Source organism: Larus michahellis, chromosome 1 (genome assembly GCF_964199755.1).
Source record: "Larus michahellis chromosome 1, bLarMic1.1, whole genome shotgun sequence".
Classification (NCBI taxonomy): domain Eukaryota; kingdom Metazoa; phylum Chordata; class Aves; order Charadriiformes; family Laridae; genus Larus; species Larus michahellis.
The window spans coordinates 91,677,838-91,701,499 of record NC_133896.1 but is presented as its reverse complement, the minus strand read 5'-3'; the positions used below and the strand labels follow the sequence as shown (position 1 = coordinate 91,701,499).

The 23,662-nt window shown below is 49.4% G+C and overlaps 1 protein-coding gene across 1 annotated transcript; it reads left to right on the top strand.

The window, feature by feature from the left end:
• Window positions 1–14,761: 14,761 nt before the first annotated feature.
• On the top strand, window positions 14,762–20,793 carry LAG3 (lymphocyte activating 3). The gene is made up of 8 exons (XM_074572802.1): window positions 14,762–14,994; window positions 15,171–15,342; window positions 15,495–15,721; window positions 15,995–16,252; window positions 16,400–16,693; window positions 17,038–17,328; window positions 17,604–17,719; window positions 20,142–20,793. The coding sequence occupies exons 1-8, from the start codon at window positions 14,940–14,942 to the stop codon at window positions 20,247–20,249; spliced, it is 1,521 nt and encodes a 506-aa protein (XP_074428903.1). The 5' UTR covers window positions 14,762–14,939; the 3' UTR covers window positions 20,250–20,793.
• Window positions 20,794–23,662: the final 2,869 nt, after the last annotated feature.

The window sequence follows — 23,662 nt, the reverse complement described above, 5'->3', positions numbered from 1 at the left end:
TGTGTAATCTAACTGGCCGCTTTTGCAATTTTGTGGTTTTCCTACTATTGCTCCATTAAAAAAAAAAAAAAAAAAAAGGTGAATTCTAGTCCCTGTTCAAGACACTTTCATACTGGAGCAAGTCCTCTCAGGACTCCCCAAACTTTCTGCTGACCAGTCACCTTTTACTGTTTGGTTACCGAAGATAAATTATTAGCGGATGATACAATCTCTGCAGAGGCTGATTACAGTTTCCGCGCTTCTTCCCCACCACTGCAGCAGTGACTGACTATGCGGAATGAAGAACGTACTCGCCATTGAGAAACTTGTGGAGAGATAACTCCCATCTCTGCTTCCTGTGTGGATGCAACACCAGCACCTCTGGCTCTATCCAGCTGGTCATCCAAAAGGAAGTGAGGCAGCACCCAATTGTTAGGCCAGCACGAGCAATGTGAGCAGCCACCCCTCATTTCCCCTGAGGAAAACACTGCAGGACAGAGGGAAGCGACAAAGGGCTCCCAGCCAGGTTCCCCGTGTCTCTGTGGACCCCTTGACTCCACTGCTTCTACCAGTTCTTTCCATCTTATTCATTTTTATCGAACACCTTTGTCATCGTCTATGTATAGTTAGAAGATATAGCTATAGTTTATAGAAATAGGTAGAAGAATATATGCTTTGGCATTTTTCATCTCAGTGGACCTGTGGGAAACATCATCATTGCCTTGAGGTGAGGCTACAGATAACAGAAAATTGCAGTTTCTTTTCCTTTCCTTAGACCTGCAAAGATCCCTGCTGTATCTGGTGGTATTTTAGCTGGCAAGGTGATCACAGCCAAGAAGTTGCATATATTTCCAGAAAAAGTTGAGGCTGTATCCATGGTTCTGCACCACACTGTATCTCAAGCCTGGCCATGTGCTTGATTTGCATCCAAACTTGAAGATGCTTTTCATCATTCTGCCTAATTCTTCCACTGTGAGATCAATGGTGTGGTGCTGGTGTCATCAAGGCAAGAACAAAGTTTGTCTTCATCGGTGATTCCTCAGAAGTAATGATACCATCGAGGGGCCTTATTCCCCTTCTGGGCTCTGTGCTAATGCCCCACTCATCTAATTTAATTCCTATGACCATCGGTTAACCTCATTGGCTGGGGGCAGAACTCCCTCAAGGCTATCAGTTTTGCCAAAAGTTACACTGAAAGTTAATGCATGCTGGGATTAAACTGCAGGAGACTGTCTGCACAGAAGCGTGTACTGGCCGGACCTAACCGTCTTTTGATCAGGTCTTACCACTGGGTCAAGTGTGACTGTAGGCCGAACCTTGGTTTTCAATAAGCCCACAACAAAGTCCTCAGTGGTTTCACCTGAGAGAGGTTTTGTTGTCAGGAGACCTTTCCTGAGCAACTCGCTTGCTCCAATCACAGCGTTGCTAGAGCTGTCAAGGAGATGTCTGGTGCTCACGGTCCCTTCCTGGCTTCTGATGGCACCTGCTCCAAGCTTCTAGCAGCTCTGGTCCTACCAACAGAGTGGCACCAGAGATTTCCATCTTTCTTGTCCTCTGGCGCTGCTTGCTTTGAGAGAGTTGTGGAGGTGGCACAGTCATGCTCTCGCAGGTTCTGCTAGGCTTCCCTCTAGACTGACAATGTCTGCTTGCGACAGCCCTTTTGTGTGGTTTAGAAAAGCAAACGCAGACACCAGTGCAGAGAGCAGGTAGAGCTGCCTACCAGCTGGTAGCTAGGTCCCTCTCCTACCTCGGATGAGTGAGTGACCCCCGGCTCCCTGGCAGGGATCACCAGACGACTGGGACCTGGACACGCCAGGGCAGTGAGCTCACCACCTGAAGGCTGTGCCGGGGGGCGCCAAGGCTGCCAGGATAGCACTGGTGGGATGCAAGATGCTCCTTGTTGGGTGACCGTACAGGCACAGCCTCCTGAAGAGGACAGCTCTGGCTGCAGTGGTGAGCAGCAGACGACAAGCATGAAAAGAGGCAGCTGAACTCCATGTTGATTGAATAAAACAAGTTAACGCTTCTGGTTAAGCAGAGCAACCTCAGCTAGCTTTGGAGACAGCTCTGCTGCAACCGAGGGGGTTGGGCTAGAGTGGGTCCCTTCCCACCCACATCTTTCTGCGATATATGAAGAGGTAGAGGGCAGCCATGGAAAGTCTGAACTGAGTCTGAAGGTATTTTGAAGTGCTGAGCCCAGAAGCTAATGCTCTTTGCGTTTTATAACTGTGACCTCCTCATTTCTCCCTTAGGCAAATGATCCCCTCCGCCCAGACTCTTTGGTCTTTCACACCATTTTTAAGCCCATAAATGAAACAAGATCAGTGTAATCAAAACCATCGCAGGGGCAGAATCGTGAACCCTCCTTCAGACCTGGAAAAAGTGAGCCCTCCAGCTGCTGCTGGTCTAGGAGGAAACCCCTTCTTGCTTCAGGAAAGTCCATAATCACCCTGTTGTACTAGCTTAAAAAAAGTAACGAAGACTAATTACTTCTCTCTCCCACCCCTTCCTCTGTGATCCGGGGTTTCTCTAGGCCCTCTGGTTAGGAGATACATTGCTCAGCTGCTTCCCATACGCCATATGGGAAACTGAAACAACTTGCCTTCCCAGATCCTTAAGAAGCCCGTGTACTTTTCCCTCCCACCTCTCTCCCTTATTTCAAGAGCGGAGTCAAAGGCAGACACGCTCATGGCTGATCCAGTCTGTGTGTTTTCTCGGGGAAGAAGTCTGTGTTTACATGTGTGGGCTCAGACTGGGGACATATCGCAGATGGACAGGACTGGAGCGCTGGTATTATCGGTGGGTGAGTTTGGGGTTAGTTTCCTGGTGAGCTCTTACAGTTCAAGCAAAACATGGACATTCACAGGGGTGAGAAGAGACCAAAGGTGTTAGCATTCAAGGGTCTCAGCCACACAAGATGGCTTATGGACCAAGCGTGGCACCATCAGATGCAGCTTCGCTTTTGTGGGAGGCACTTTCTATCAGACGCAGAAGGGAATGCTTTCCCATCTCAGGCTGTTCAGGAAGCCTGAGTCCCAGCTGGAAGTATCTGTGCACAACAGCAGTTCCTTAGCTGAGCCTCAGAGAACTGGAACATCAGAGCAGCCAAGCTTCACCTTGTCAGGTGTACCTGTGCAGGCAGGCTACGGCAGATGACTAGGTGACTTGTTGCAAATTGCCCATTGAAGAGGACAGTAAAGCAGGTGACCCATATATATGCTGTGGGTGATATCTAGCTGATGCTGCTTGTCACTGGGGGGTTGTAGGAACCTCACATTCTACAGATCTCCGGTGGTTTTTATGCTGACATTTGTTGTCCCTATTCTCTGCCATGTATCTTAAACACTTTGTCTCAAAAAGCCCAGTTGAACATTTCCAATGTCCTAGTGGGGTTCAAGATGCTTTATTTTCAATTTAGTCACTTAATCCATGAAGTGGTGTCATAACGTCATCAGGGTGTTTGGCCACATGTCCCACAATGAAGAATCTTGTCCCTAGGTCTGAAATGTTACCGGAGCGTCATGCATCCAAGATGAAAGATCCTAAACCCAGTAAAGGCTGTAAGGTATAGCAAAAATAGTCAGCTTCCAGAGCTCTGTGATTACGTATGAATGCCAATACCTCTCTGGCAGCTCAGGTGGAGTCATGTCTTAGACTTTCCCAGGTCTTACAGCAGGTCATCCATCATTTTAGGCTGCATTTATTAGGCTGCATAATTTGTAATGAAAACTTTCAAAGACCCTTACCTGAAGCATCCTTCAGCAGCTTTTCTGTTGTTGCACGTCCAAATGACTTCACGAAAAGGTCTTTGCTGGACAGGACTCCACAGTGTGAACTTGGGTAGTGCTCTGTTAGACTCACCCATAAGCACACCAGAAATCCCATCTGAAAACTTCCAGCTAGTTGCTGTTTGCTTATGTGAAGGACAGTTTCTTACATGGTACTTCTAAATTTTTTTCCTATGTCAGATCCAGTCTTGAAAACAGCGGAGGCTGTCAGATATGGCTCCAAAAAACCTCCTGAGCTTCCAGCATAGCAGCATGGTAGATACGGACCCAGTTTTGAGCTGGGAATTTGCCAGTTCTTCACAAGGTAAATTTCACAGAAGATTCAGTAAAGAAGTTTGGAAAAGCCAACATTGTAATTCAGATGAGTCATGAGGTTTTGCTCATAACTAAAGAAAATACAGACTGCTTCAGGGTCTGTGAATCCGTTTTCCTAGCTATAGAAATAAACATTCTTGTAGAGCACTGCTAACAGTGTGCTGTGTTGACTGTAGTTTCTTGTTGGGAGAGGATCCTGTCCCAACTCAGTTTCCCTGTTTTAAAGAGCTTCCAGATCAGATTCCTATAGGTGTTTCCAGTATTCCCCAGTGTTGCTTTTGCTTTTACTTCCAAGAGTGAAAAGCCTACAGATAGCTGATGAGATCCCAGACCGCAGACAAGAAGGAAGACTGCTGTCATTGAATTGGGATGCAGTGGTGACACCTGCGGTGTCCCAGTTGCTATACTGTAGAACATCTCAGCTCTGTACAGGCTCTCACCACTGAAGGCTACAAGGGGACCTCCAGCAGGACCCGCTCCTTCTGCTTAACTTGGGACACAAAGGCTAAGCCCCAGTCTCTTCTTGCAAGACCTCTGCTTGTTCTGCAAAAGAGCACCACTCTGGGAGAACAGGCAGTACAACCAGATGTACCTCAAACTGATACCTCTTTCAGCTTGGAGGATGCACCTTACATTGCTTGTCTTGATCCTCTCGAATGGATTTATTAGTGGCAGAGGAATCGCTGGAGTCCTTCAAGCATAGATCTACGGCTTTCTTGCCTAAAGGGCCCCCTGGTGGCACCAAACGTGACATGCCTGCAAACACTTGACTGAAAGACTGCGAGCAGTCGCCATCCGAGTTTCCACATACCCAAAATGCCTGGCACAGAGCACGCTGTGAGCTGTCGCTTAGAGTGGAGGAACCAGGAATGGCTGTCATCACACCGCCGGTGTTATAAGAAGCCTAACTCAAACCTGGAGAAATGAGAAGTGCCTGGCGTGGTCAATCAGCATCAGATTTGTCTTGGCTGGGTGTCCACAGGGTGATTTGAGCACGCACAGGTTGCTCTCTGGCTTCCAGGAGAAACGGTCCTTTGCCTCGAGAGTCCAAGGCAGGTCCAGAAGTCCCCAAGCAACCATAGCAACTGTCCCGAGTATCTTAAAATCTGTCAGTGCTGCACTGTGAGCTGGGTTTAGGATGCTGCTTGGATAGCCCACTTCTCCCAGAGCCATTTACAGACATCAGCCGGCCATTCAGAACGTAATTCTATGTGACAGCAATGGCATTTTAAAGGTTTTCTGTCCTTTCCACTCTTCAGCAGTTTCTCGTCCACTCAGTTGTGCCCGTAGGAACCGGCCACGGAAGCCATTTGAGTTATTCCCCATTCTAATTACACATTCACGTTTTCCTCTCCTCCTGCTTTTAAACCTAATGTTTACATTGGTCTGGCTTACAGCCCCATGAAGGGCCACGGAATCCCACCCTCAGGCACCTGGGAAGGTTTCCAGGTCATCTTCTGACCCTTCAATGAGTATGCCCCTTCACTTTGAGGAGTTCCCTCTTTTTTTTATTTCTACCTCAAACGTTTGTTTTTCATAGACCAGGGCAGGAAACGCACTTAGTCTCAGTTTTGTGTTGTTTTTTTTTTTTTGTTTTGGTTTGTTTGGTTGTTTGTTTTTTTCTTTTGAATAGCTACTCTTGGGCCAGTATTTTGACTGTAGCATCCTTTTCCATTATTATGGCTTCTAAACTTTACCTTGGCTCAAGACTGGACCATTTTGTCTGTATTTCCTCCTCTACACAAGCTGATCAGGTCTTACAGTTCAGGCAGGGGGCACACAGAACCCTTGAGGTTACCAGTCTTTCAGAGTGACTTTTATTTTGACTTAACAAGCAACACAGAGAAGAAAATGATAGTAAAAAAAAATAAAATTAAAAAAAGCATGAAAAGAAGAGAAACCCCTGTATCTCCTTCAAGTCTGGAACAAGTGAGCCCTCTGACCACCTGTAACTAGGGAAAAAACAACAGGTCCCTGCTCAACTCGGGGGAAAGTCCCCACACCCACATGCCGCCACCACCAACTCAGTTCATTTGAGTCCGGGAGCCTTTTCCTTCCTTTTCCCTGTGGGTTACGTGCCTCAGCTCAGCAGCCGTGCTCCTCGGCTGTTTCCCAGCCCCACGCTGGAGTTTTCTTGCAGAGCAAGACCAGCTGGCTTTTTTTCTATGAGTCTCAAAAAGGGCCCACTTACACTCTTAGGGAAGCCCTCCAGCCAGGGCTGCGAGTAAGGGAAAAGCCAGGGGAAATATGAATAGATGGTGTTTTATTCTCATGATGGTGAGAAGCTGGCTTGGCTTCCTCATTCCTGCAGAGAGCCCCACATCCTGGGGCAGAGCAAGAGCATGCCATTGACCATTTTTCATGTCAACGGTCTGCAGGTGGTGAAGAAGCCACCACAGGAGTTCTTCCCATGTCAGAGCCTTGCTGTGAAAAACATGTACCTTGTTTCCAGCCAGATTTTGGGTTTAATTTCAAGCCACTGGTCATCCTTATGCTCCTCTGCTGGAGTAGAGAACCTGCCCCTATTTCACATCTTCTCCTCATGGGGAGAAAATATCAAGGACAGATTGTGAATGTAGAAGCATAGAAATGGTTGTAGCGGTGGTCTCTCTAGCCTAGTCCTCTGCTATGGCTGATACAAGATCCCTAAAGAAAGACACTGAGAGACAGAGCATCCTATAGAAGCTTCCTGTAAACAAGAGCTCAGGATATCCCAAGCTGGCAGGCATGCCCAGGCCATCAAATTCAAAAGCCAGTGAGGAACTGATCCTCCACAAATTACCTAATTTATACTCCTGGTCTCCACAACATCCTCTAACAATAATTCTACTGTCTTCGTGATTGTGACACATAAAATTAATTTCCTTTTTTTTGCAGTAAAGTTGCTGCCTGAGCTCACCACTGTTTCCTTCGGATTAGGTAAAATATGTCAAACACCTCAAGTTCTGTACATTCAAAAGCAAGATCTCCAGGCCCCAAGTAATTTATTTTTTTTTTGTACCACTCTTCTAAATCCTTTTCCATTTTTCCACATCCTTTTTTTGAATCATGGACACATTCCAGTAACTTGTGCTGTAAACAGAGGTAACACAATCTGTTCGCTCTTTGAGATCCCATTTTATACAGCATGCTATCATGTATCTCACTCCCTGGAGTCTTTTCTTCCTAGGATACTGTATTCTGTTCTGGAAGTGTGATCCACATACTGTGTTCCTCAACATATAACCTTATGTTTTAATTCTAAGTGTGATTTTACCAGAGGTCTTAGAAGGCGGTTCCTTCCCGTTAACCTTGCCAAATATGAAGTCTGCACCATGCCAGGAGAGACAGTCGCACCTGCAGAGCTGTGAAGCCCTCCTAACCACATTTTGGCAGCGTAAGATAGCCATGGACATCAGAAAGCAGTTGGATGTTGAACAAGTCATGTGGCAGCCTAGCACTGGAAGCTCACAGAGTCTGAGTTTCTAGGATGCTTTCAGCTCATCAGCGAAGGGTCTGAAGTATTTACACAGGACACAAAAGCATTAGCTGCTTTATCTTCTACTCTCACGCACACTGTACAGCTAGAGAGGGTCCTTTGGTCTTTTGTGGCTTTCTGGGAAAAACCTGGTAGAGAAGCCTGTTACAGTGGAGAGAACGCTGCTCAGCGTGACTTCTTTCCCTCCTCGAGAACGGGACCTGACAGCTGCAAACAGAAACTTCTTAGAACTAGAAAAAATTATAAATGGTACTAAACAAAAAAAACCAATCGAGCTTAAACTCATGTTTTCCCTCTGTGGTCTTAATTGCATCCTAGTGATCAACTCCTGCCAGAACTTCCTAATATTTAGTTTGTTGTCCCTCCATCTTGGGAACCCAGATCTCTCCCAGCCCTCATTGTGACACAGGAGGTCTGAACCCTTCTTGGGAATTTTAAAGCCCCCTTAACCAGAAGTATAGTTCCACCTCTTTGATCTCAGCCTCCTTCAAGGGTAAATAACAATCAGTCCTTATACCAACAAAGCCTGTTGTATGTGCCATAAGGACAGCCGGTCATCTTCCAGCGTGGTGAGAATGGGAGGTACCTCCAGAATCAGCGAGGTCTCTTCACTAGCCAAAAGCTGGGCTTCATTAGCAAGAACATAGCAAGCAGTGATTAGTCCTGTCTTCATGGCACGTGAGAAACCATGTCTGCAACACTGTGGGATGTTGGCATGCTGGAGCAAGTCCAGGGAAGGGCCCTAAGATGGCTTTGGGGTGGATGACATGGCACGTGACAAGGGGCATTTGTTCAGCCTGAAGAAGGGGGGGAGCTAACTGCTGTCTGCTACTGTCCAAAGGAGGTTAGAGAGAAGACAGAGCCAGACTTTTCTCATGGGGGCACAGAGAAAAGGCAAGAGACAAGGAGCACAGGTTGCAACACATGAACTTCCCATGAGACACAAGGAAAACCTCTCCTGTGAGTGTATTGCAGCAGTGGAACGGGTTTTTGGAGAGGCTGGAGAAGTTCCACAATTGGAGGTGTTCAGGATGTGCCTGGGCCAGGTCCTGAGCAACCCAGTCTAGTTTGAGAGTCACCCTGCTGGGATCAGAGGGATGGAGTGGCCACCCCAGAGGTCCCTTCTCACATGTATCTTCCTGTGATGCAGTGACTAGCAGGGGGGTTTATTTGATTTTGTGTTTTTTCTTAGTGGGGCTGTAGAAGCTATCTTACAAAATGATGCAGGCTGCCACCTGCCATGAGGTGCCAAATGGAGAAGAAATGGAAAAAACAGCTCAGCTGCCACCACACTCTGAATTTCAGTCTGTCACACAATTGCGTTAATCCAGCATAAATGCATAGTGCTGCAGAAAGGGGCAATCCCATCTTCCCTTTCATCTCTCCTGCTGCCTCTCTTTTGTCAACACTGATGGGCATCAGAGAATTGATTCAGCTGAAAACTAAACTATAAAGAAATAAATCCCTTTTGATTTACAATGAGCCCTTTCAGTTTAAAAATGCACCATCTCCCTCCCTAGCAATTTTTGTTCAAAGCAAAGCGGTTGGGGATCACCAAATCAGAGACTTTATTCTCTTCAGGAGTATTCTGGAGCACCACTGTCCCCTTCCTTGCTGTGCCATCGTCCACATGAACCTTCCCGGGGATTGTATTCTTCTGCAAATGATTTCTCATAGCATCACATGCTCCTTTAGTTACCCTCAACTTTTTTATAGCTAGCTTTCCCACTAGAAAAGAAATTACATATTCTTCATTATTAATAAGGTATTTGCCTGTAGTCTCCAGAGCTCCAGTGTACCATAAGCTACAGACTCATGTTCTCCTGCCATGACGCACCGTGAAAACACAGCGCAGGGACCAGATCCGCTTTTTCACAGCTCCTCAGGACACATGCGACTGAGCCTAGAGCCAGACCCCTCTGTGCCCTGTGCAGTGCTCAGCCCCCAGCATCTGAAACATGTCCAAGGTGCCGCTTCTGTGTCAGCGAGACCCATGCTGCTGCCAAGAGTAAGACATAGAGAGGTTTCGAGCCCCATGAACAGAAGGCACATCCTTCTGCGGCAGTTTTTCTTTGAGGGGATGCTTGCTGTGTTGTCAGTTCAGGGCAACAGCAGCAACGGGGATCCAAGCCTGGCATATCTGGATCAGTCTACCTCTCTCTTGGCACACAGGAGACCATTGATATCTCCCCCAGCAGATCAGCTGCTGGCAGGTCTCACACCCGCAGACACAACTCACATCTGTTCTCCAGAACAGACCTCCCAGGCCAAAACAGCTCTCAGGAAAGGCAGTCGTAGGGTCTCCCTGCAAAACTGGCAAGAGACTGGCCAAATGAAGAAGCCACACCTAAGAAGGGGCTTGTGTGTAATCCATTGGGGAAATCTGGGTGCCTTTGTTTCACTACATGTCCCGGGTCATCCTCCCAGCCTGTCCTGACACCGCACTTACCACCAGTCTTGGTGCTGACAGCTCTTTCAGAGGTCTTGTTTTCTGGCCATTTCTGCCAGTCCTCACCTGCTTTCTGGACTACCCCAATGTCCAGCAGTTTTCTGTCATCCAGCTCCACTGTTGGCACTGGATCTTCCAGCCCTCTAGGGCCCAGGAACCCTGAAGATGATCAGACCCTCTCTCTCTCACTGCCCCTGGGAGAACGGACCATATTTTGGGAGTTCCACTCTCAGACCAAGTTTCAGCTCCTATCAGAGCACTTCTCAGTTGCATTCAGCCCATGCCTGAGTCAACGGAATCTTTTAGGAACGTTCTGCTACTCCTCCAGTCACTCAGCGACGTGCGGCACATCGGGTCAGTGCCTGACTCCTTCACCTCAGTTTCAGGTCACTGTAACCGAGAGCTTTCTCCTCACAGCTGGCATGCTTCCCCCATCCCTTGCATGCTTTGGGCTCCTGGGTACCTCTTTGTTCTTGAGAAAACTCCCTGCAGCCCTGGGACATTTGGGAGGCTATCGCATTTTTTTCCATTGAAATAAAAGCATGGCGTGAACGCTGCAGTGAGAAGTGAGTCAAAATGTAACCTAGCCTGCTGCATGGCTTTTTGTAGTTGATCCACCTCACCCTCTCTGTTGCAAAACACAAAGGCTGTGGCATCAAAGACATCCTGCAGCATCAAAGATGTTGCTTAACTAAATATTGGCCAAGGTACTAGTATCCATCACTGTCTCCACAGGTAGTTGTGGATATCCAAAGAGGATCCTGCAGCCTCCCATCTCTTCTACAGCAGGGATCTGGAGACCTTGTGAAAGAGAACAGTTACACACTCCTCTACAGCTAATGCTGGCCAGACACAAGATGCTAGCTGCCAAATATGCCCATGAATGCTGCAGATTCTCTTCAGTGATTAAATCACTAGGTTGGGTTTTTTTTAGCAGAAATGCAGCCCACAGCTTCAGTCAGCACCCTCCAGTGTTGTTCCTGACTTTCTAATTCAGGTTTCTCTGGGATATTCAGCTATCTGCTCAGGATTGTCACACAAAGGTCACTCACCTTTTAGAACTGTAAAGAAAGAAACTGCAGATTTGTCCAAAGGCTCCGTAAAGCTATGCTTTCCTAAAGGTGTTCCCATGGGATTCTGGGAAGCAGGCCACCGCTAGACTGCCCTCAGCTCCACATCAGAGAACTGTGGTGTCCCAGGCATTGCCCATTCAGCAAATCCACTAAAAAGGACCTTTTCAAAAGTAAAGAGCCTCCCAATAAACGTGAGGCAGACAGCCACTCTTCTTCCTCCAGGCACTTCTGCGGAGTCACATTTTGGTTTTGCCAAGATCTACTGGGCGATGTGAACTTTCACTTTTGTAATCCTCTTCTCCTCAGCCCTTTCTGGGATCTGTCAGCTTGGATAAATGGGTGCCTCCTCTAAGACCACTCTCTGATGTGCAGGGTACGCTGGCCCTGGGAAGACAACATGCTGCTTCCAGGCATCACAGAGGGACAGAAGGCTGGAGCAACCGCTTTCTCCCACGAGAAAGGAAGCACATTTGGTACCCATCCTGGACTTAGAGAAGTTGAGCAACTTCATATCGATCTCAGGGACAGTGCCTTGGTAGAAATCATCATGACCCTTTGTGGGGGAAGACTGATTTGCATCCCTCTACCTCAGGGGTGCCTATTTCGATGCATTTCCGCATTGTGCATCTCACACAAAGCCTGGTAAATGGTGGCCACCGGCTCTTTCTGGTTCAGGGTCCTGCTGCTTGGCTCCTCCACAGGCACAAGGTGTTGACCTGGGAACCACTGCATCCGTCCCTAGCACCCAGAGAAGGGCAGCTCTGTTACTTCCCCTCTGGAGCTGAGTTTAGCTCTGTTTTAGCTCTCTGAGCTTCCCGGTCAGTGCCAGAAGACTCAGTTAATCCCAGTCTCACCCCTGGAAACCCCATTGCCTGTCCAGGTGCCTGTTGAGTACTAACCAGCCTTTGCTCACACTACATCCCCTGCCAGACCTTTCCTTCTGTCTCCCCAGGCGTGGCTGCTTTTTGTTCACAGTCCCTTGCCACAAAGTTATTAGTTATCTCTTATTAGTAAGTAACTTCTTTTTGCCTGTTATGTTTGCTTTAGCTCTGGGCAAACAGCAGTCAGGACGTTTTAAATGAGGTCCTTTTGGTGAGAACCCTATCTCAGGAACACCCAGACCAGCTGATCTCAAGTTGCACAGCTGATAACCCAGCCTTCCAGTCACAGCGCAATTTCTTAGGTCAGTCAAAGGTCTGCAAATAAACGATAGAGCACCTCAAAAAGTCAGCACGAAGCAGTAGATTATGATTAGCTTCAGACCTGATGCTTGTAAGGACCAGAACATGAAAATGGAATCACTCACAGAAAAACATGGTATCATAGAAATCTGGAAATGCAACGGAAAATTCCTTCAGCAAGACTAACTCAATGACGCTGCAGAATAGTGTTTTCTATTCCTATTTTTCTTGTTAAGTGTAGCTTGCACCCATAAGACATGCCAAGAGAGACAAGAAAAGCAATGTGGTAAGGTTGCGCGCAAGGTGACTGCTGCGGGTAAGTCTGGAACCTGGCTGAAGCTCGTTAATGCCTAACACGGACAAAGGAGTATTTAGTGAGCTGGGCTTCTTCTAAACCCCGTCCTGGGCTGCTCCTGTCACAGCCTGCCCCTTGTTCCCCATGGCTCTGCCAGACTCCCACACGTCTCTGTCGGCCCCTCTGCCGGGGGGATGCACGCAGGCAGTTCTGAGAAGATGCCCCCGTGCTGATCTTGCTCCGGTCACTGTTATTTGTGTGGCAGGGTCCTGTTCTGGGAGATGACGACAATGACATTCAAGGGAGTCAGCATTTAAAATGGGTCGTTAGAGAGAAACGTCACAGGTGTCTTTGCTAAAGATAGCCCGGTGCTGAGTAAAACAGTGCCGTCAAAACCTTCATTTCACAACATGCTCACTCAGCAAAATAACTAACCCCTTGGCCCAAAAGCCCCCCGGTGCCAGGTAGCTCCTGTCACTTTCCTGGGCTCTCCATCCATCCCTCATGACCACCTCGTGGAAAGCAGACGGTTCTTATAAGGAAGAAGCATTTCCTAGAGCACGGGCTCAGTTAAGGGTAATTTTGGGGACTAGAGGAGAATAGTGGCCGGCCACTGAGGCTCAGAGTGTGGAGCGGGTCGGGGTGGAGGGGGAGAGCAGTGAGCTCGGTGTGTCCTCTGGGCGAAGCCAGGGGTGGGGGAGCAGACGGCACTGGGCTGCGGAGCTGTAAGTGTCTCCCCACCACGGTTCCATCTCTCTCGCGCGCGTTCACCCACACGCTCACACCATTCTCGCAGTGCTGATTCAGGGGAAAGAGTGGTTGATGCTTTCTGCTTGGACTGGGCACCACAAACTGTTTTTCTTCAACAGTAGGAAAAAAAAACACCTCCCGCCAACCGTCACAAGTTCTCCCCCATCTTCTCTTCTCCCTTCCTCTCTCATGCGATCCCATGGGCTGCAGAACACAGAGGACACGAAGGATGTCTGCAAAGCAGTCCCCTGGGGACATCAAGGCACACAAGGTTGCACCAGGTTCCCGTACACCAATCCCACTCCTCAGGAGGTTGAAGAGCCACATGTGATAAAAGAGGCGAGAGCCACCACCACAACAGGGAGCTGCTGAAGCGAGGCGTACCCCTTGCTCTCTTTTATCCTCCACCTTCAACCACCCAGCTGAGGAAAACGAGAGAGCGAGCAAGGATCCCTCCACAGTGAAGAAGTGGCCACTCTGAGTCACCTCCCTTCCCTCACCCCCAGGAAAAGCCCCAGCCCAGCCCTCAAGCCACCACCGAGGGGCTCAGGTGTCTGACACCCATCATGAAGGGCTGATTAAGTCCAAAAGAGTCAGAGCCAGTGGGTTGCTGGAAAGTGTGAGCCACAACAGTGGGGGTTCTCTGAGGCAAAAGGGGCCCCAGGATGAGGCACGCAGATGGAAATGTATAACCCTATGAAAAGCTCAGCAGCTACATTGGAGCTAGAATGAGCCCCCCTCAGCGCACAAGCTCAGGTGGGTTTTCCCCACTGCGGCTGGAGGAGGAGGGTCCCTTCCTCGCACCCCCTCACAGTGCCACAGCACACAGCCCCTCTTCTCAGTGCTGGTCGCTTCTCCTGGATGCTCCTCTCTGTCTCCTCAGACCACCTCAGCTTTGTCCCACGTTGCCACTGGGCTATGGATTGATGGGTTACATGTGCCCTGATTGGAGGTCACCATAGACCTTTTCCTGCCTTTGAACTGACCAATGAGAAAAAGCCGAAAAATCAGCACATCTGAAGGATTAAAGAAGGAAAAAAAACCCAAAACAAAAACAACAAAAAAAGAACAGCAGAAAAAAGGCCAACATGTTCTCAAAAGCCCTGAAACAATTAGAGAGAAGCTGTAAGAGGCGGAAAGATGAAACCAAAAAAGGCAAGAGATGAAAGAAAAACATGAAGGGCACTTGCTGGGAAGTGTCTTCTACACTTTTTCCACTGTCTATGTAGAAGCGAAACTTGTAAGAAAAACAACAGCGACCCAAAGAATTTCCACTAAAAGGTGCTTAGAGCAGTGTCTCGGGTCCCTCCCTCCCCTCTCTCACTGGCTTCAGTTCTGCCTTCACGTGCCTCAGACTTACACTTGTTTCTTGGTCGTGACGCATATTCTTAGTGATATGAGGAAATTAGCTGCCCGCCTCCAATATAAAGGCATCTAGGGAAATACTTTGATCAGAGAGAGAGAGAGAGCACGAGAGCAAGCACGTCCAGCTGACACCCCGCCCTTGGTCCATCCACTCAAAGATCTCCTTTGCCCATGCCTCATTTTTGCTGATCTCTCAAAGCTTCTGACTTGATCAAGCACGGACCCAAGTGGGAAGGCGCAGCCCCTCGCCTCTCCTGGATGCCACCATGAGGCCGGTGTCCCTGGTGCTGTTCCTCACCTTCACCCTGCCGGCTTTCAATGGTAAGAGGGGCTGAACATATCAGGGAGGGCAAAGTAGCTCGGTAAGCTGGGTCTGGGTGTTACTTGGTCCCTGACAGGTCTGGAAGGGAGAATTTGTGCCCTTCTAAGCCCACTGAAGATGGCCAGGTATTGCTCCGTGAGTCTTACCCTTTGCTCAACTCTCCATCTCCTTACAGCTGGCCACATACTACCAGGAGTAGCAGAAGGGGAAAGAAGGGAGCAGAAAGTGTGGGCCAGAGAGGGGAGTTCAGCCATCCTGCCTTGCCACCTCAGACCCAGAAAGGTCCGGAAGAGCTGGCAGCAGCTGCCTGACAAGACATCCGTGCTGTGGAAGCGGCAGGGGGGAAGGTACGCCAGATTTATGTCCTTGTGGGGACTGGGAAGGGTGGGAGGCACTTTGAGCCCCCTTTCTCCTTCCCCACATTCCCTCCTTCCTGCCCCCCCCACTCTTGATCTCACCTTTGCCTCTGGCACAAGCCGCTCACTTCTCCTGCTCCCAGCGCCCACCAGGAGCCACACGTGGTGCTGGAGGTGGGGTACTCCGGCCTCCGGAAGACAGCGCTGCCCATGAGGCCCCGGGTGTCAGTCCAGGACTCTGCCTTACGCAATGGCAATTTCTCCCTGCGAATCAACCCGGTCCGGAGCGAGGATGCCGGGCTGTATGAGGCACTAGTAGCATATGACACGGAGGTCCAGAGCTGCCAGGTGGAGCTGGGGGTAATCACAGGTAGGAGAAGACGGAAACCCTGGAGAATGTCGATTTTAAGTCTGGGGAGGTTGTAAGGGTGGGACAGGGGGGGATACTGTGTTTGCCAGGGCAGGTTAGAGTACAGGCAGCAGCCTCCCGAAAGCGCACAGCTTCCTGCTGTCTGCTCTCTGCTCTGGAGAGACAGATGCCCAAGGGACAAGGCTAGGACAGGAGGGGTACAAAGAGATGGTTTGGTAGTGCCCCCATGATCACAGCTTCCCCTGTCTCCCCCCTCTTTTCTTTTTCTGGCAGTAACCATCAGTCCATCCAGCCCTGTGGTAGAAAATGAGCCACTTCTGTTGAGCTGCAACTCTAGCCACCGGGCCAGCCTTGTGGAGACACGCTGGTTTCACAATGGGCGCCCAGTACCCACCTCCGGGACCTTCTGCTCCTTGCATGGGGCTCTCTCCATCCTCCGGCCAGCCACGAGTGATGCGGGGTCCTGGCGCTGCCAACTCAGATACTCCGATAATGAGATCATTTCTGCCACATACAACCTGCGAATTTTAGGTGAGGTCAGCCTCTGCATTGCTACTCCAGCATCCCCAGGTTGCTCCCTTTGATGTGACTGACCAACCCCAGTGCCTCCACCTTCCCACCCTGTCCTCACTTCCCAGGCCAGTCACCACCCCACATTGTCCTCTCTCTCTGCCTCAGGTTTTGATGGCCCAACCAACCCTGTGGTCTATGCTGCAGCTGGTTCTGCAGCTGATCTCCCATGTACCTTGAGCTACCTTCCCAGTGCCTTTGGGATCAACGTGGTGACAGCCCACTGGAGCCGCCTTGCAGGAGGACACTTGCAAGACCGGGGCGTCTCCCAGAATTCGAGCAGCAGAACCTTCCTGCTTCATATCCCTGCAGTGGGGCCAGGAGATGCAGGACAGTACCACTGTGCTGTCTCTGTTGGCAGCAAGACAATCAGCAGGGATGTGACCTTGGCAGTGTTTACAGGTGAGAGGAGAGACAGGGAGATGAATCACGCCTCTGGGGTCCCCCACCGCTTGCAGACAAACCTCCACGCATGTCAGTGCAGTGAGTGTGGGTTCCTCCTGCTCATAGGTTCTCGCCCCCGAGCAGGAAACAAGGTGTAATTCAGGGCATTGCACTGCACAGGACTCTGCTGAAAACAAGGTGTTTCTTAGGTAACTTGATTATTCTTCCTAAGATTGAGGAAGACAAAGAAAATAAATTAGAGGAAGTAATAAAGGAGGGGTGCATTAGAAGAAGGAGGGACAGGGAAGAGACGTGGACCTGCCTGCAGTCTTTCCTGAGGATAGTTTTTTCCTTTGCTACAGTCACCCCAAGCATCCAAGGACCAGTTTCTGAGGGGTCTCGTTTGCTGCTCTTCTGTGGCCTCACACACCCCCGGGGACATGAACATTTCCAGTGGAAGCACCTCGACTCAGCCCCCACTAACAGCAAGCTGGCTGCGGCCATCTCCCGTAACCTTGAGGGCCATAGGTCCCAGATGGGTCCTACCTTGGAAATACCCCAAGTGTCACAAAAGGATACGGGCACATGGGAATGCAGTGTATATGGCCCAGAAGGCAGACTGGGAGCAGTGCAGTATGAGCTGCAGATCACAGGTACTGTCCCCCATGGATCTGTAACCCACCCCTTCTTCTCGCCCTGTTCCATGTCCTGGTGCCCTTTCCCCTCTCAGCCTCACCCCTTCCTTCTCCCCTTTGACCGCTTGGATCCCATCTTCTTGATATCCCACCTTATCTCTCACCAGTTCCTCCTGTTTCTCCTTCCAGTTCCCTGAACCCTTTTCCAGTTTGCTTCTCTTTGTGCACTCCCAGCCTTCCCCCAGAGTAAAATCAACCTTCCCCTCCTTCCTAACCGTGGTTCCTCCCCATAGGTGCCCAAGTCTCCAGCCCTCCAACTATCTTCAGCGGGCAAGTTACTTTTGGGCTCACGCTCACCCTCTTCTTCCTGCTTACGGTCTGTGTCCTGGCTCTGGCCCTACAAAAAAGGGTAAGTGTCCATCACACCATTTCCGTTAGTTTTCCTGTACGACATCACTTATTTGACCTTCCCCTACGTACCCTAGAGACAGCAGTGAAATGTCTCAGGGACACCGTGGCCAGAGGAAGAATGGGACTCGGGCAGCCAGATCAGAGTGTCAGGGACATCTAGTGAAAGCTGTAACCTAGGCATCAGCAGGTCTGGCTAACTGTGGCATTCGTCTGGGGGCAGGTCAGACACTTGAGAGGAGGGATAAAACCTCCTAGGAGACAATCACAGCCCAGCCTTGAAAAGCTTCTTGTTTATTCCTGCAGAGATCAAGCCACGTTGTAATAGAGGAGGGTTAATGTCCAGGCTTTTGTAGGTGTCCTCTCTCTTATTCCTTATCTGGATGCTTTGATGTAACAGAGTCTCCTGTTCTGCAAAAATGCCTGCTGGTCCCCAGATGCCAATCTCGATGCAGATCTGTTGCTGGCTCAGCCCTCACACCTCGGCTGTCTGCTTCTGGCAACTTACTGTCCTTCATTTGTTCCAGTATCTTGTCTTCTGAAAACTCTGCCTTGCCTTTATCACATCCCAAAGACCAGGCCAGCACTGATCGCTCCCCAGCATGCCACTGGAAAAAAACGTGTGCAAACAAGTCATATAGTTTCTCTGCTGTTTTTATACAGTTTCTCTGCAAATGAATTACATGGCAAATTCCTCCTTCAGAGTTTCTCTTTGCTGATGAGGCACTTCTTTTGTGAGTAGCCTTCCACTCAGCTTCTCGGAAAGGGCCCACAGTGAAAATCCCCTTCCAGTGCAGAAGAGGCCAGGGGCTCAGAGCAACCTCAGGTTGGGAGAACTTGCCCTGGCAAAAGAGCTGGGTGCCTTCAACCCGCCTTGAGTTGGAGATGAGGGATGTGACAGCATTGATGCAAATTATTAGTAAATCCTGGTGGCTGGAGGCTGAAGACTGGCAACATCAGAACAGAAGAAAGATGGGCCTTTTTTAAAAAAAACACTGCGGGTAGCGCTCGAGAGACTCGTGACTGGTTCTTCGTCATTGGCCCTTAATCAGCACTGATGGTAAAGGATAATCTAAGGCACAGATCTACAGTTTCTGGCTGACTCTCTAGACTGTGCAAGTCCAGGACAAGATGATCAGAACCACCCTTTCTGGCCTAAAACCTCAGAAAAATAACCCTTTACAGTATAACTGTAAACCCTCAGCTGGCAGGAAAAAGGATACCTGGGTGTCCAGCTCTGCTAGCTTAAACAGCTCTAATCCAGACAGGATACTCACTGCCGTCCCAAAACATTCCTCACAGCCTTGCTTTGACAAGTAAGCAAAACTCCTCTGTTGCAGCACAGGTCCTCCATCCACTGGTGGTCCTCCTGCCCTTCTCTGCGGTCTTCCCAGTGGGCTTATCCTGTGTGCGAGTGCAGATGAGGTGCCTCGAGCAAAGATACTATCTCTTCTCTTGTTCTCTCCCTCTCTCTGCTGGCATTCTCTGAGATTGCATTTGCTCTTCTTGCATTGGTTGAACACTGGCTGCTCACTGGTATCCCCTGATGGGCTATTTCCCACACATTAGGAATTCCTGTTCCGATTCCCTGAGCCTCCCAATGTGCGGTTAGTGCTGTTGCATTTCATTCACTCTGTCATTCAGTTTACCGCTCCATTCTCCTAAAATATCTGGGCCTCAGGTGATATTTTCATCCTCTTTCTCCCAAATGAGGCTCCTCGACTTTATCAGCTGCATAACTCATTAGCACTTTCACACTCTCGGTGTCATTAATGATTGATCCCACAACGGATCGTGTAAGACCTGTGCTTATCATTTCCCTACAGCCTGGCAGAAACCTGTCAGCGAAATCCCAGTCCCTTCCTCCTAGCTGAGATCACACCTACCACACCATTCTTTTACTAATCTCATCTTTCCAGTGTATCGATTGCCTGCGTGTCACCATATACTTTACCATTATCAGGAGCTCCGAGATCTACCTCTTTTCCATTGTCTAGAACGTCGCTTGTTAAAGCGGTGTGTGAAAGTGGTTCTGTCTTTAATTTGTTCTTATCTCATTTTACCTGAACCTTCATGTCTTTAATTATTCTCCTTGAAAAGGTGTTGTAAAAATCTGGCATACCGTTGAACCTGACAATGGCCTGACCGTTGCCCAGATCATTCTTTGCTCTCGCTTAAGCATGTCCTGTCTTTCTTATTCCTTATGCCCATGACACCACAGAGGATAGTGTTGCGCCGGCATTCCCCAGAAGACGCTACATGTCTCCGAGAGTGGGACTGTGGCTCTTCCCTAGCTCTAGAAGGGAATGGGAGCCTTGTGGTTGCAAGCAGTAGGACCATGTATTCCAAGGCAGGGAGAAGCCCAGACTTCTCTCATTCAGTCTCCCTCCCATGCCTGAAATTTCCCCTTTCTTCCCTTTCAGGCACGGCCTCCTGCCTTCCCAGCGCTGGAAGGGATGGTTGCAGTCACTGTGCCGAGGAAGGAGATGGAGGAGAACCAGAAAGAGAAGATCCAGCAAACTGAGTGCTGATGGGAGCAGGGACACCGGGCCCGGTCTGCATGGAAGGATGAAATTCTGCGTGCCATGCTGCAGAGAGATGGGCACCATGCAGACCTCTCAGGAGGGTCTAGGCATGGCATGAACATAGCAGGAAGCCATGTGAGCACTGTACCTGCAGAGGGGCTGGAAGCTGAGTACCAGGGCAAGACGAGACTCACTGCTGCAGTAAGGTGGCAGGCAGCACAGACGCTTTGGAGCTATTGGAAGTATTTGAGCCAGTAGCTATTGCCTGCTTCAGTGCCACTTCTCTCTGCCACCCTTTGCCCCTCCTTCATGGCCTCTCTCACAGCCTTTCACTAGCAGGACACTTAAACGTGGGAGACAGCTGGAGCCCCTGCCGCCCGATGGTGTTTTCTCCCCTCTGCCCACTTTCTTCTCCCTCTCCCCACACTGCCCTGCTCTTGCGCTCATTCAGTGGCAGAGGGGACCCCACGGAGAACTGCACATGTTGCACATTTCGAGCATTTTATTTTATTAGAAACTCCTTTTAGAATCTAAAATAAATCTGTCAGACAAAAAAACCCTCTGGCCCCTGCGTGTGCTTGTGGAAGATCGCGCCTATTGACGGTGCCGGGTGTACCTCTGTCTGTGTGAAGCAGCTTCTAAGGACTTTGCTGCCTTCTCTTTCTCTTTCAGTTCTTTTACTGAAGTTGCCTGTTCATTTCTGACATTTTGACAGCGGGGAAGGGGAAATTAAATGCCACTAGAGAAGAAAGAATCACAGGTTCTGTCTCTCCTTTCTGCTGTGCTTCAGAGTCTTTTTTCTTTCTCCTGTCTGTCTGCCCCTGTTCATTCATTCATTTATTCCTTTAGTCCTCACATTTTCCTGATAGATCTTCAGTTGATGTTAGGGCGCTCTGTCACTCTCCTCTGGCTAAGGACGTACTTACTTATGTAAACGTGAGTCCACCAGGTCCCATCTCTCACGACCCTCAATGGGTTTTGGTTTCACTTAGAGAATTCTCTTCACCTCCTCTCCGAACAGCCATGGAGAACTGTGGTACTGCTCTTGAACAGTCATTGCATGCCACCCCAGAAGAAAGCCTCACTAGTAAAGAGAGTCACATGCGTAGCTTCTCCCATATGGGTCGCGGGGCTGTGTCTGCTCAAGAAGGCGGTGGCACAAAAATGAAGCTCTCAGTGTTTAGGAAGGGAGATTCCCTTGACTTGAGCAGAGGGCTTCACTACCAGGCCAGCTTTTCGTTATTTCAGCAGGCACGCGAAGAGGCGTTCTTGCTGTGTGGCCCTCACCTTCCCCCCAAGAGCTACGGGTGCACAGGTAGTTAATATAGTCTGGGATACTCGGACTGCAGGTAGCGGAGCAGCACCTAAAAGTCCCAACTAGCGCACTACGGGGATCACATCTGGACTCCACAGCTCTTTAACTGCTCAGCTAGCCACGTGTTTTACTGTAAATGATGCTGATAAAAAAATGATACATTTACTGTAAATGACAAAAGAGACATGCAAGCAGAGGTGCGAAGCAGATTTGTCTGTTTCAACTACCTCATGCAATTTCAGGCAGACACTGAAACAGAGACCCCATAACAAAGGACAGTCCTGCCTGGTACTGGGCATCTTCCTAGGCAAATGATAATGCTGCATTATTTTCAGGTTGGAGTGATTTGTCTAGCTCAGTCTCCTCTCTCTGCCAGATGCTTTGGAGATAGAGAAGAGGTGGGTTAGCAAAGAGGTATCATTAGAGATAGAGAAGGGTTGGCTTTAAGGGGCAATCCAATGTTCAGCAGGACCACATCATATTCCCTCAGTGCCTGAGAGCGGTTCGCTCTCTCTTCTCATACACAATGGGTTGCTCTCTCCTCCTGTAGGTAACACTTTTAGCATTGCCTTTTACCAGCCTGGATGTTCTCATCGCTCAGATGCGTGCCTGGTCTCTCTTTAAACCTGTTTTCTCGTACTCTCCGACTTCTTCTGGCAATCAGTACTCAGGTCTGCTTATTCACTGTGTGAAAACGGTTCCTCTTTATCAGTTCTGAATTCAAAGCTTTCCGCTTTCATCATCTGTTTTCTTTTCTTGTGTCACAAAGGCTGGAAGAAGAGGAACTCCCAGTCCACCTTTTCACAGCCAGTCATTAATCTACAGCCTTTTATCACATCCCTTGTTTCGTATTCCCTCAACCCCTCCTGACTTGTTGCCCTTCAGATCCCAGATTTTGGGGACTTTTCCCCTGACAGTTTGCTCAGGGCCTTCTCTATGCATGGCCAACTCTCCTGGGATCCTTCGCTCTGGAAGAGGGGGCAGCAGCCCAGTGGAGTAGCAGTGCTGGCTTACATGGAGGCATGGTGCCTTTCTCCGCATTACTTCCATCCTGCCCTTCATGTCTCCTGACATCTTGTCTGCTCTTCTGACTGTTGTTCCCCACTGAACAGCACTGAGCTTGTACTGAGCTGTTCACTGTGTCCTCAGTGAAACGCCTGTCGTGGTGCCCGAGGCTCTTGCGTGACCTGGTAGAGTTAGAGTAAGCCAAAGCCTAGAAGTATTTATGCAGTTTACATTTTCCCCCCAGCTACATGACTTTGGGAACAGTGATGCTGAATTTCATTTGCCTTCCTGTTGCTGATGAGCACAGCTTTCTTACGCATCTCCAATGCTCTTGTCGTCCTCTTGTCTGCTGACAAATTTAAATAGCTCCATGTCATCTACAAACCTGGCCTTCTTGCTGCTTTCCGCGTTCAACACTAGTAACTCATGACTTAATTCAGGTACTTTTGGGCCTCACTGCTGCCTCGGATGACAACTGGCAGTTTAATCCTTCTCCTCGCTTCCCGCCCCAGGGCCAGCCTCAGGCGCGCAGCACCCCGCTCGCTCCCCACGCGGGGTGAATCCATTGCCCTGGTTACCCCTGCAGCTCCCAGGGGGCAAGGAGAAGGTGCAAGCTGTTCGAAGATGCAAAGCGCAAGCTGAGCACCGGATTATTTACTGCAACACGGGTACTCTTGCGTCGTGACTCTTCACCAAGAGCTGGTGATACCTGGAGCCAGTTTGACCAGAGGCATTCACGCAACTATGTACGGTTACACTGCAAGACCTGGGCAGGCAGTAGGCACCTCCACAATCACTGTAACACCTGTACCAGGTCCTGAAACTATTTTCTTTGTAATAGAGAGGACAATGGTGGCTGAGGTCCATAATCTGTGGAGGGTGACTGTGGGAATAGAGGGCAGCATAGGTCTGTTCGACTTTGATGAGATAAAGCTGCATCCTTGAGAGAGGGCTTGAGGGAACAGAAACAAGTAAGAATCAGCAAGAAACAGGACGTGAGAATGAAGTTGTTGCTCCTCGTGAACAGACAGCAGAAACCAATCGGAAGAAGTAGAGAAGTGCATGGCAGTTGGCCTTCAACCTATCAGCAGAACACAAC